General features: G+C 39.9%; 2 protein-coding genes across 2 annotated transcripts in view; one reads left to right on the forward strand and one right to left on the reverse strand.

Moving 5' to 3' along the window:
• Positions 1-14,458, reverse strand: part of LOC126408262 (histone H4) — a 583,921-nt gene that overhangs the window by 99,245 nt on the left and 470,218 nt on the right. The window lies entirely within an intron of this gene.
• Positions 1-14,458, forward strand: part of cpne2 (copine II) — an 80,074-nt gene that overhangs the window by 41,354 nt on the left and 24,262 nt on the right. The window contains exons 11-14 of the mRNA XM_050073671.1: positions 7,752-7,885; positions 9,000-9,054; positions 9,593-9,644; positions 13,484-13,617. Coding sequence (XP_049929628.1) covers positions 7,752-7,885; positions 9,000-9,054; positions 9,593-9,644; positions 13,484-13,617 — 375 coding nt within the window. The remainder of the gene's footprint in view (positions 1-7,751; positions 7,886-8,999; positions 9,055-9,592; positions 9,645-13,483; positions 13,618-14,458) is intronic.

Genomic DNA, 14,458 nt, shown 5'->3' on the forward strand with positions numbered 1-14,458 from the left:
TGAATCTTAATAAAGCAAAATTCGCTATATTTTAAATAATACTAACCTATTTGTACACTTCAGTTTATCTATTTGTAAACAAGGTTTTAAGCAAACTAATTGGGCTACAAATTAAACAAATATGTTACGATAAATAAGGTAGGTAACCCAAAGAGCTGAAATAAACACAAGTTAAATATCTAATTAATATTTTAGCCAATTACAATGACAACTGCTAACTTTAAACTCTACCCATATAAACAATGTTAAACTCAATCAATAACAGACAGTACAATTCATTTGCCCAAATACAAATACTACAACGCAGCCAGAGATCACATTTCAACAGAGTCCAGTCAACGTGAGCTTACGGGTAGCCCTTTTGGTTTGAGTCCTTTTCCCATGCGTTTGATCTGTGAAGTGCTTCTTTGGTGAACGTTTGTGCTGTCCTCAGCTCCGTTGCACACAACCGAAACTGGTGCGTTGCTTATTGTCCTGAGTTTATGGCGTGTGCTGCTAATTAGTCTGATTGCTCTCACCTGTTGAGGCGCACCGTGGAGCAGCACGCGCGCGCGCCGTTACGTGCACGGAGCAGCACGGCCACCGTCACACCTCTAGGCAGATTGCCGCAACACTAACCGTGTGCTTTTGTTGCCTAAACCTAACTGCATGTGTTTGTTGCACAAGGAAATAAACGCAAATACAAGGTGTTTTACCGATGTTAGTTTATTTTGAAAAAGACTGTATGCATCTAACGAGCAGACACTGTACCTTTCCTGTGAAAACTGAAGTGTATTTTGAAAAGACACAATGCACGTAACAGGCATAAATTGGCATGGCATCCTAGAACATCAACAACAGATGCACCGAGGATACTGAAGTGCATCATAGTAGACATGAAAATTCACTGACCAAATGGCGATATGTGACGAGTTGGGAGTGAGAACATGTTGGAACTCAGGGTTCTGGTGTCTCGGTCCCACAACCTGTACACCCACCATCCTGTACACCCACCATCCTCCCCAACCACCTCAGCATGAAGCCCTGGTCATTTGTTACATACAAACCTAATTTCTTGGAGACAGGGTTGAATAATCAAATATGTTTTAATCAGGAATAAAGGCCTGCCTCAATATAATCCTGTTTCACATAAAGGCCTGATTTTATCTGCAGCTGAGGTAACTTAGTGGTTTTAGTTTTGTTTGTTTTTTTACATTTTTTTGATAGCCAAAATTGTCTTTGTCGTATCACTCATTATTTTGTATGACACATCGTTACATCTACTATGAGCCATTCGCCAACTTGGAACTCCTGAGGTTTTTATTGTTTTGTTTTAAAACATACATTGACTGTTATGTTTTGCATAAAACTTGTCATGAGGGACACAATACACAAAAACAAATATCAATAGACTATAAATAGACTTTGGCAGTGGTGTAACTTTGCTCTGCCAGTGGACATCAGCTCTTCGTTGGCCCTGAAAACACCTGAGAGTGTGACATAGAGTAACCGCAGAAGATGTTCACACAGGCTCCAACACACTCATCCATCCCATCTCCCCTCCATCCATCTCTCTGGCTCTTAAACTGCAAATGAGTCTGAGAGGTCCTGGCGTGAGAATTGGCTGATACTCGACAAGGCACAGCTGAGAAAACTCCAATGTGAATGTCAGTATGTCAATTATTTGACAGTAATTTGGCAGCAGCGGAATCCCTCTAATTTATTTCAGTCACAGACGTTTTCTGCCACATTGCTGCTCTGAAATATACAGTAATGAGATGCTCCTCTGTCGCCCCCTGTTCATTTTAATTCTGTGTGCTTGCTTGTTGAAACTGTGCGTTTGTCATGTTGTGTTTAGTCTACTTGTGTGTCAGCAATTACTAATAGCTCGGGGCAAGGAATAAGTTTGAAAACAGAATGGTGTCATCTCCCACCGCCATCAAATTCACAGCCATCAAACTAATAATATCTGTCAGCAGAGAGGGCACTGGAGGAATAATGCCTTAATAGTTTGGGGATGATCTTGTGCCATTGACTGTCAGTTTGGGCATACATATTTTCAGGTCCATAGTTAGACTAAATGAATGGATACCAGGGCTGAAAAATGAACATCGCTGATATAAACAAGAGAAACAAATGAAAAAAATTTTTTTCCTTCCTAGCAGTGTACTTATGCATGCACGTGTACTAGCACATACACAGGCATGAACACAGCTCATTGTTATGGATGAAGGGGTTAGGGACAAAATGTATTTGACAATAAAAAATTGTTTTGTGATCGGTTTAGTAATTTTAATAGTCCAGTGAAGACTTTATATATAGCCATTATAGAACCAAAATTGACTTAAATTTTTGATGGGTTGAAATGACACTTTATTGCCTTTCACAGACATGGCCTATGCCAAGTGATTTCCATCATGCTTGCCACCAGTTTGCATTTATCAGAAAACAGAAAGAATTCTGTAATTCCAGCTGTGTTAAATAACCTCTATGATACCCCAGTATGAGAGATACCAGAATGCAGTTCAAGAAGACTTACAGAATTCTCACCTGGAGCAGGAATGCCTCGGCTTAATTTTTGAATCCAGGCCTGGGAGTGCTGTTGGAGGCACAGAGCCTGTTGGCAGGGTGATTAAAGTAACTCTGGAAGTGTATTCTGGGTCTCATTCAACATGACCAGCCGCTATTTAAAGGAAGCCATGGTTGGTGCAAGAACCTCAGAAAGAGGTCTTCAGGAATGTGTTTTGATTGGGAGAGTTTTAATTGTTCTTTCAGGTTAGCTAGTATTGGCTATCTTTCATGCTGTGCGGAGATCAGACAAATTATTGCAATGATTCTAATGCAAAGAAAGCCACTGACCGTGTTCACTACATCAGAACTTATTCAGCAAAGACATTTCCAAAATCCAAGGCAAAAACCACTTCAAGTGAATGCGAAATTGAGGAAGTTTTAACAAATCTTGCTGTTGCCATTAAGTTTTTCTATTGCAATACTTTAAAATGTGCTTAAATATATATTAATGAAGACAGGGTTCTTGTAGCAGTTTGGAGTATTCCAGGAGAAGGTGGGTGGGGTGCTGCTGAACGAGGCTTTGCCTCTTACTGGGAGACTTCTGGGGTCATACTGGGGTTGACTGTCAGGTCACACACAGAGACTAGCACAGTTAGAGTCATTTGCACACTGTCAGGAAAGAGCTGGTGTTGAAAGTTTAGAGACATATTGATTCCTTTTGTTTTGTGAGGTGGCCACCATTGTTTGCGGCAAAATGGTTTTGAAGACAAAGCTCTATTGGTGGTGCTTTTCATTCTACAAAAGCAGGCTTGTATGAAATTGGATGGTGCGACACAGCTGATATGATAGCTACCTCTTGTTGGATCCTGAAGTTCTTTGCATTCTCTCAGAGATGAGCACTGCCAAGACAGTTTGCAGTTAAGCTGTGCAGACACTCTGCATATTTATTAATCTTGCACAGCACGTTAATTCACACTACACGTTTTAATCAGCGACATGGTGCTCAGGCTGAACGTAAGCACAGAAACAACTGGTCGGTTTTGTCTAGTGACAGTTCCAATAAACTTTAATCAAACAAGAAGACTGTGTCCTCAAGAATGTTGATAAAAAGAGAAAAGGCGGCATTACTTTGTGCAATTCTAATATGAACAGAAAGTAAGAAGAAGAAAAGAAAAATTCAAAAGTGGCAAAGTATCCTTTTAAGGATTCATATTTATACATCGCACTAAGGTCCCTTGGCACAAGGATAGAATCGCTGTTTAAATGGACGTCATTTATATTGCTCTTTTCTATCTTACCGGACAAAGTGTTTTACGATTTGCCTCTCATTCACCCATCTACACCCATATTTATACACCAGTGGTAGTGGAGCTGCCATGCAAGGCGCTGCCCTGCCCCTTGGGAGCTACACTGGGTTCAGTGCACCCTCAAGGACACTTTGACATGCAGACAGGATGAGCCAGGGATTATACTGCCATCTCTGTGATTAAAGGACAACCCACTCTACATGCTGAACAGTCATCCCATAAGATGGAGGAAGGAACCATAAGTGGGCAACCAGGCAAACAGCAATTAAGTACTCTTCAGTACATTTGTATTGTGATAAATTGCCCGATATTAGAACAAACTACAGTCTTTCTCCATTTTCATTGCAAAAGTTTTACCAGGGACTGCTAACAATTACTGTCATTATTAATTTTCTTGATTCATCAATTAATCATTTGGTCAATAAAACTTTAGAAAGAAACAAGAAATGCCCATTACATTCTTATATATCCTATTAATTTTCTTTCAATTAACTAGCTATATCGTCAGTGTATTATTGTAATTCCTTGGTTTGCTTTAGAGTTTGATAAACTGACAAAATACTTAGCACCCCTTTAAGTTATGCTGTTTCATTTTCAGAAACTAGCTGTGAAAATGACTTGTTCGCTTTGCGACCTGAACCGAGAGTAGTATGCTAAATGGATATTTTTTCACACATATGTCGTTTCAGGACTAACACACATGCTCACACTTATACAAAATACACAACAGCACCCTAATTCTGTCACCCCGCATCTCTGTGTCCGTCACTCCTGCTGCTCTCTATGCTCTCCCTTCTTCCTCTCTTTTTCCATTTTTTTTTACCTCATTTGCCCAATTTCCTCTCTTGCACTCACACATCTACCACCTTTGCTCTCTGTTCCTGCTCCTCTATTTTCTCTTTCCTCACTCGTTGTCCCCATTGAACCAGAACATTGCTGTTTTATAACACTCCAAACAAACAGAGAAAGAAGGAAATGGTTTGGACTGTCTTGAAGCTGATAGGAGGGGAGGCGGAGTTTCTGGGTCGGGTTCTTGTCAGCACACAAACTGTTATTCACCGCCTGAGGAAAAGCTTGTCACTCTTAATCTCATATTATGTTAGGCTGCGTGTGTGTGTGTGTGTGTGTGTGTGTGTGTGTGTGTGTGTGTGTGTGTGTGTGTGCTTTGGTACTTTGGGCACATGTGTTCAAAGCGTCTGGGTCCATATTTGTGTACACTGTATGTCATCACAGTGTCACCCTGTGGTCATCCGTGTTAAAAATATGCGTCTGTGTGGTTTCAGGGACATTCTGTCTTTTTTAGACACAGCTGTGCTACAGTATTTTTTTTAAATCTGTCCTCAGATAAAAATATATGAGAAGAACACAGTCATTTCTTGCTTGATGACCTTGAGGTTTTGAAATACAGTGTTTTTAATATGTTTGATGGATTTGGAAAATGGCCCAGTAGAAAAAGGACTGTTTTAAGTCAAGTTAAATGTCATATTTGCCGTCATAAGATTTGACAGTCATACACTGATCAGCCAAAACATTAAAACCATTGGTGGGTGAAGTGAATAACATTGATCATCTTGTTACAGTGCAATGTTCTGCTGGGAAACCTTGGGACCTGGCATTCATATAGATGCTACTTGACGTGCTCCACCCACCCGAACATCATTGCAGACCAAGTAAACCCCCTCATGGAGACGGCACTTGTCGATGGCAGTGGCCTCCCAGCAAGACAATGCACCATGCCACACCGCAAAAACTGCTCAGGAATGACCCAAGAAATGGGTCAAAGAGCTCAAGGCATCAACCTGACCATCAAATACTCCAGATCTCAACCCGATCGAACATTTGAGGGACATGCTGGTACCCAGGAGGTACCCACGATCCACGGTGGGTGCTCCTTGGACTGGACTTGGCCATGACCTGTTAAGGCATGGACACAGGACCTCTGGAGGGTGTCCCTTGGTGTCTGGCACCAGGACGTTAGCTTCAGATCTTTTGAGTCCCGTGGGTTGTGAGGTGGGGTACCAGTATGTCCCACAGATGATTGATCAGATGGGGATCTTGGGAATTTGGAGGCCAGATTGATGCCTTGAGCTCCTTGTCACGTTCCTTGGACCATTCCTGAGCAGTTTTTGTGGTGTGGCATGGCGCATTGTCCTGCTGTGGGGTCACAGTTACTGGGGAGTGCCACTGCCATAATGAGAGCTGCCTGGTCTGCACTGGTGTTTAGGTGGGTGGAGCGTGTCTGGTGGCAACCACATGAATGTCAGAACCCAAGGTTTCCCAACAGAACATTGCATTGTAGCAAGATAATCAGTGTTGTTCACGTCACCTGTCAGTGGTTTTAATGTTTTGGCTGATCAGTGTAAAGCTTTAATTACACATTATGGCAATAATACAAAAAAGTAACAACATGCATTGTAGAGTTAAAAAAAATTAATCACAATATTAACTAAATCGTACCATATGGCTCTCAAACATGGCTTGTGAGTGGTGCATTTTTCTCAAAATTGGACTGTCAGTGTTCTCTTACTCGAAAATAAAGAGATGTTCCAACTCAGACACTGTTTTCAAAGCTTACCAGCAATTCCAGTTTCTCTTTTCTTCCTTGAGACCTTCACTTCACATTGTATAATGCCAATGAATGGCAGGAATAAATACTGTCATTGTTTTGTTAAAAATAGCCAACCAGGGAAAATGTTGGCATTGTACATTTCTACAAATCTCGCCTTTCAACAATGCTGATGTTAATGTGTGGTTAGATTTAGGCACAAAAACCACTTGATTATGGCTAGGAAATGATTATGTTTTGGCTTTAAAATACCTGGTTTGGGGTCACAATCCCCGTTGAAAAGCAGCATTGTCTCAGTAAAAAAAAAAAAAAAAAAATGCTTTTCATGCCACTATCCCAGCAGAAAAAGCAGTAATGTCTCAGTCAAAAAAACAACCACTTTTCGATCCACTATCCACATTTGGTGCTTAACAAGCTGCTGGTCTCGAACTGTGGTCTGCATTGGTCTACAGCTTGACAAGTGTCTCACCTAAGTGACATGCCGTCCATGATCCCCTCCACTTCTCGACAACAAAGTCAGCTCATACATCACTTTAGAAACGCTTTTCTGATACGCATGGAACGTGCAAATGTTTTGTATTCGTGGCTTGCAGAAACATACAACGTCAATGTTTTCTTTTGACTGAGCTGAAATAGCATAAATATTGCATCGTGTGTAATGCATAACCCTTAAAAGAAATGTTTATGTTTTCATTAACATCTGAGGTATCATGGTGTTCTTTTTCAAATTGTGAACATAGACCATGTAACTATTGTCAAAACCACATGACCTAACGTGTAAAAATCATCCTCTAAGGTGATGCCAGTAAACCTTACACAACAGGTAAAAACATGTTTTGGGGCAAAGAGGGCAAATCTGCAGTGTGTGGATCTGGAGACATTTAGGTATAGTTAGGTAGTTTTACATTATCCTGGTTACTGCACTTTAAACAGAGAAATGAACCTAAGCCATCAGTGGCTCCAGCTAAGTGATTGAGAGCAGCATGTGTCACATTGAGATCTAACGTGAGCCCACATTTAGCAGATATACAGTCGAGTTAAACTGAGTAACATATTAAAACTCACAGCTTGTGTAGTTGTCAGATGAATCCTTTCGCCGTCTGGATTTCTGTCAGGAGGAAAACCAAAAAGGACACCTCCTGTAAATTTTTATTTTATGTCAAAAGAGATTCAACCATTTCTGTTTGTTTGCTGCTGCAGTTTATATTCACCTGTCATTCCACCATTGTTGGTGATTATGTTTTGTTATACTTAGTGTAGACAGAAATAAAGGAAACCGATTACAACCAATAACAGTTGCAGTATCTTGAGCTCGTTAAAATATCACTAACGTACCCTGCAGGTTTTTAAAATGAACACTAATCTGTCGCTTCTCTGCATTCCCATAGGTCGGTATTGACTTCACAGCATCTAATGGGAACCCCCGTGAGCCGTCCTCCCTCCACTACATTAACCCACTGGGCAGCAATGAGTATCTTGCTGCCATTTTAGCTGTGGGACAAATCATACAGGACTATGATACGTGAGTATCTTCTAGGCTGTTGCACTAGTATTTAACCAGTTAAGACTACAGTTATCTACAAAAGCCCTGAGAGGCAAGGGGAAAAACATTTTTAGGCAGTGTTGACTAAAGTTTCTCATATGTATGAGATTTTATCTCTTACATATGAGATATTATCGCTTACGTCTCCTACACAGGAGATAACATCCAGTAGGTGAGCTGGTGTATCAGTTTCCTAACATCCTGTATGTTGGGGGATAACATCTCGCATGTAAGAGGGTTTTTTTTGTTTTGTTTTGTTTTGTTTTGTTTTGTTTCACCTTGCCTCAACTTTCATAGTTATTTTAAGATAGTTGACTTTACTTCAGTGATGAAAGGATATAAATAGGTAAATGTTTTAATTTTGGGGGGAAGGGGCAGATTAAATACAAGCATCTGACAACTTAAAGACTGATAGTATGAGAAAAGATGGACCTGGAACTATCTAAGAGAGACAGTTATGATGTAGAGTGTCTCTGCAAACACCAGAGTGACAGGATTCTGCAGTTAACACTGACAAAGAAATGGTTTCCTTTCTGTCATTTGCATGTACGTCACTGTGAGCTTTGCAGAAAGAATTAAACTGGTTTATCATTTCCCTAATATCCATTTTAATCCCATCATACCCAAGAACCACTGTACAAAGCCTTGTACAAATGACTTTCAGTGGTGCACACCAGCACACATCTAGTTTTACAGTTTTTAAGATTTTCAGAGTAAGGGCCTACGTTTATGTCACTGAAAACATGCTGAGGACCAATGATACATAGATTAATATGACATTTGTAAGGTAATGTTCATAATTCTTTAAAGTGTTATGAAAGTGTGATGAAAATCATTGTAGGTCAAAAAGACATTATGTCAAAATTTCTGGGTGGTCCTTCTCTTGGTGAGAAGCCATTTTACAGTATTGCTTCATTTTTCTGCCAGCGCTCTGCTAGTTTCTCTGTAAATGTCTGTTAATGTGTTTCTTTGTGAAAAAGGTAACAGGATTTCCTCTGCTGCCTAAATCCAGCTTGTTGAATCTGGATGAAAAAAAAAATAAAAAATACGGTTTAACTAACATTCCAATCTGTTGTCATGGTTTGCTCCACAGTGACAAAATGTTTCCTGCTCTGGGATTTGGAGCCCAGCTCCCACCAGACTGGAAGGTATGTGTGTGCTTGTTGGGGTTGTTGTTGTTATTGTTGTTGGTGTGTGTATGCGAGTGTGTGTGTGTGTGTTACAAGGAGAGAAGGGGGGGTTGTCACATGCAAACTTACACTTGAAGCAAGCCCATATCACACATGCATTTTACGTACGCAAACACACTCGCACAGATAAAACTGTAAGCATTATACATGCATATTCACATGATTACGCAACTGTCAACCCATCTGTGTTGCCATGGCACTGAGCTGATGAAAAGGACAAAGGAGAGAGAGCGGTACAGAGAGGGTGGGAGCGAGGGAGGGAGGGAGAGAGAAAGTGTGGGAGATATGGACAGTATTTCTCAACAGTATTTTACATTGTAATGCAGGAAGAATAGTCATACTTCTACTGTTATTATACACATATGACTATTGTCACACATGTATACTGCCAGATATTAATACATACTNGTGATTTGTGATATTGGGCTTTATAAATAAAATTGATTGATTGATTGAATTGAATATCAGGTTTGTTCTCTTTTGCTTGTCTCCTCAGGTGTCACACGAATTTGCCATCAACTTTAACCCCACCAACCCCTTCTGTTCGGGTGAGTTACTGTGCAGTAGTCCCAATCACCATAGATGACTCTGCTGCTGCCTTTGGGAATATTAATATTTTTACATTTTTACACCAGTTTAATTTTTTATTTATTTATTTGCAAATACAAAGGTTGATATTTTAGTAAAATCATCTAAACTTCCAAATATTGAATCAAACACATTTTAATAAAATATGCAGTGAGCAGGACATTTTCAAGTTGAAACAAACTGTAGTTTGTGGTGTCTATATATGCGGTACATTTACTGTATGCAACACACTCACTGTTCTTAAATACGTGAAACATATCCTTGGCATTTCTAGACTGCAATATTTTTTTACTAATTGACAGATATATATATACAGATACCAAACTGGTTATATCGTTCAGTATCTGTCTTGGAAGAAACTTGGATTGGGACAGAAACTCTTGCTTATATGAGCCTGTAAAGCCCATGGCAAAATTGTATGTGATATTGTTACAAACAAACTTGACTTTAACATTACCATAAACAAGAACCATCTGAACCTTTGCCTGCTTTCAATGCCTCAATAACATACTGACTTGTTTTCTGTTTACAACTCTATTCCATTTATAATAGCATCAGCTGAAAACACTGTCGCTTATCTATGCTTATAGGTTGTTGGCCTCTCTGTGGCCTGGACCCACTTTGCCTGCCAGCAAGCTGCATTAGCAGATAGGATTTTCTACCCTCCTTCTTTCCCAATGAAGATGCAAAACATTGTCTTACTTGTCTACAAATATCCTGTCAGGCCGTATTAAAAATGTGACTACACTAGTGTTGCAACAGCAGAAAGGTTGCCACCACTGCTTGAGAGACTGAAACAGAATTAAAGTGTAATTAAAAGGACAGTTGAATATGGTCCCATTTTCCCTATGAACATTCAGACATAAGGCTGTTATGCCATTGTGGCCTTGTGGAAATAAATAGAACAGGGAAAGAGCTAAAACATTACTTGCAACAGAATCTGGGATATTCTTCAGTTTAACAAGAATGCAGGACACCCAGTAAAAAACAAGACATGCCATCTCCAGATCATGTGACAGCAGCAGGTGCTGTACTCCTCTGTGAGTGTCTTGCCGAGTCTGAGTAAATAACACCTTCACACTTCACCTACACTCTCTGCTCAGGACGTTTGTCTAAATTGGCAGTATGAATGTCAGTGCACACTATGACACCAAACAGTTGCTCCTGACAATTCAGACCAGTGAAAGATCCAGATAAGCGCATTCATTGATTATGTACATGAGGTTAAATGTCTGCAACTCCCCACCAGTCAGTCATAACTGAAGAAGCTTTTGAATTGGAGCTCCAAGAACCTACAGCAAGTCAAACTGCCTTTGACTTGAAGTCGAGATAGCATATGATCCGGCTGGCTGAGTATCTTTACAAACATTTCTTGCTATTTCCCTCCTCATAGGGCATTTAGCACATATTAGCTGTTCACTCAACTACTGATCAAATTGCAATGCAATTTGGTACAGAAAGTCATGGTCCCCAGAGGGTGAATCCTTGTGATTTTGGTGGTTCCCTGAAACTTCTCTAGCACCATCATGAGGTTTGCATGTGGTTTTAAGTGTAATGTCAATGTCACAATAACTTGGAGGGATTGCTAAGAAATTTGGTACACACATTCATGCTCTCCTTAGAATGAATTGTAATATATTTAGTTAGAGTCACTGCAGGGGGCCACCAAATTATTTTTGATAATTTTGTGAAGGTTTTTTTTCTCCAAAAATTAAAATGTATTCTTAAAATATGTCTGAAAATACACGATAACACGAATCCAACATCTTATTTGCAAAAAGAAAATAAGCCTATTCATAAAAAAAACAAATTAATAAAGAAAGAAAAGAAAAAGGGAAAAAAAACAGCATTAATGATAGGCTGTAACCATGAGTCCTTGTAAAATGGATCCATGATGTATAAATATATGAATCTCTCAACAGTTACTATTTTAATAGCTTAGTATTGAATGCACCATGTAAAAGCATGTTTATACGCGGCACTTTAGGCCACCCTAAATGTCAATGAAGGTCCAGTTCATTATACAGCTCAGTTTTTTATACATAGTAGGGGATCCCTGCTCCTTCTCTTCCTTGGCCTGAAAAATGCTGAAGACCCCTGCGCACTTGCTAAACATCCATTGGCAGCCTTAGCTGTCTTTCACCCATTTCAATTGAAACAGCCCCCACCCTTCAACTGACATGCAAAAATTTTCTGCGCAGCCTCCTCTTGTCACACACGACGACTGCTGATTAATTATTTCCCCATACATATGTGTGTAGGGTTGCCAACTTCCACTAACAAACACACAGAAGGGCCTCAGATGGATAGTGTTGGGTCATTTTGTTAAAGCAGGTTTTGTTTTATAATAGTAACTTGTATTTAATTGTGTGAGGGATAGATTAAATCTGGCTAAACCCAACTATTCACAGGTTCTTACAAGTGTTTTCTTATTGTCTGCAGCTACCAACCTCTCTGAAACTCATCATTCTGCAGACAAACGTGCAAATTCTAAATCAGTCATTCATACAAGTGCAGTGGTCCCCATTAGCTCTTAAAACAGGCCCCCGGATGCTTAAGGCTGTGACTGTAAACATCAGCATGTCACCTTTGTCATGATGACCAGTTACAGCCTCACAGAGCTGCCAGGATGGCTGTAGACATTTAGTCTTGTTTAAACATGAGTGCTAGTCAAAGGGTCAGAAGCAAATACATGCTGTAACTAACATTTCCTCACCTTCATTATATCTAATTATATGTAAATTAAATTGTAAATCATTAGTATCTTACACTTTGTTTTAAAGAGCCACAAAATAAGCACCTTTTTTAACATGGTGCATTTGGATCTGTTAATGCACCATTGGCATTTGAAGCGTGTAGGATGCGAATGTGTTTATTGACAAATGCAAACGAGTTGAGTACCAACTGCTGAGAGCACCACTGTGAGACCCAGGAGGAAATTGTGTAACACATATTTTAGCCTGACAGAGGCAGGAGGTTATGCTAAATAAGAACATGTCAAACCTTTAAGTTCTGTGTGCTTCTTTGAAACAGATGTCGTTATTAAAACATGTGCCTCCACAAACGCCCTTTCTTTTTAAAGTTAGCTGGCGAACTGCTGCTCTACAGACTACGTAAGAAAGCATTACAGCTCATCTTTTCTTGGAAAGGCTAATTCAGCCTCCAGTGCACTCTAAAATGAAAACTTCCAGGCCAAACAATAAAATCTGATTTGGAGGACTGCAGTCACAGAGTGCTGCTATAACTGCCATATAAAACCTTTTTTATATAAGCTGCAACACACTACCATCCTAACAAGGGAGTAGCATTATATTTTAACACTGAATACATTTTTGTTCTCATGTGTTGATATAGCATCTTCTTGAAATATCTTATACTGTATACCATTTCCAGCAGTTTTTACACTGAAGAGAATAACTTTTATATCAAGAAATAAACATGAACCTGGAACCCGTGATTAAGCTTCAGTGTTGACTTCCCAGTTCCATTTAAAAAAACAAAAAGACATGCAGGTGATGGGGACAGGAGGTTAGTGTTCAGCAAATGAACTCATTCACACATTCAATTGTGTGGTTGTTTAAGCTTATTGGAGTCTATAATAGCACTGCTGATGAGAAACTATAATATGTTTTTATGAGCATGCATAAGACTTTTTTTCCCATCTTTTTGTCCCCCTCTATCACAAACCTCTCCTCCTCCGCTCACTGTTTCTCTCCTGCCTTACCCATTTCCCACTCATCTTTAAATTTAAGTTTTGTTGGGATTCATATTCTTTCTCTCTGTCTCTCTCTCCCTCTAGGTGTGGAGGGTATTGCCCAGGCCTACTCTGCCTGTCTCCCTCACATTCGTTTCTACGGCCCAACAAACTTTGCTCCAATCATCAGCCATGTAGCACGTTTTGCTGCCCAGGCACTTCAACAAGAGAAAGCAGCGGTAAGTGACAACAACTTACTTATCTGCTTTTTCATGTTTTAAAGGTTCAGTATGTAGGATTTACTGGCATCTAGTGTTGAGGCTGCAGATAGAAACCAAGTAAAACTTCTCCCATTTGCCAAGCGTGGAGGAGAACTACGGTAACAAAGAGCTGAACCTGCATAATGCAGACAACAATTACGAGACACTGGGGAAAATATAGTATGTAAAATGTGCAAATGTGCAGGCTGTATTCCAGTTTCCACAACAACCTGTAACCACTACAATCCCACCCCTAAACACAGCCATTTATTGCAATGGTTTCGTTCGGGGTTACTGTTTTTAGCCACACTAGCGTCTAGGGGTGGTGATGTTGGGACTGCCTTTTGATTGGTCTGTCTGAAATATCAGATCTGATCCATCTTAATGGATTACTGTGAAATTTTATGCACATGTGCATGTTCACCCCTTGTTTATGGCCATCTACGGTGGCCTTCAGGTAACGTAAATACGTAAAATGGCATTTCTAGAGCCAGTGTTTAGTTTGTGCATTCTGGACTATAGTGGAAACATGCTGGTGCATCATGGTGGACTCCGTGGAAGAGTGCCCGCTCACAATGTACATATGAAGGGCTCATTTTAAGCTAGCGAAAACACAACAATTATTAGCTCTGGGTGGTTATACACTAATATTATACACTAAACATCTCTCTCTCAGTCTCACTCTGTTTCTTTTCTTTTGTCTTTTCTAAGATGACAGATGCTGAATATATACTCCCTATCTGATGCTGTGGCTGTTTGTGGTTGGCTGAGAGGGATGTGAACTCATTAGTTTGCAGCTGTGTTAATCAAATCAGGTTGG

This window comes from Epinephelus moara, chromosome 20, assembly GCF_006386435.1.
Source record: "Epinephelus moara isolate mb chromosome 20, YSFRI_EMoa_1.0, whole genome shotgun sequence".
NCBI classification, from domain to species: Eukaryota; Metazoa; Chordata; class Actinopteri; order Perciformes; family Serranidae; genus Epinephelus; species Epinephelus moara.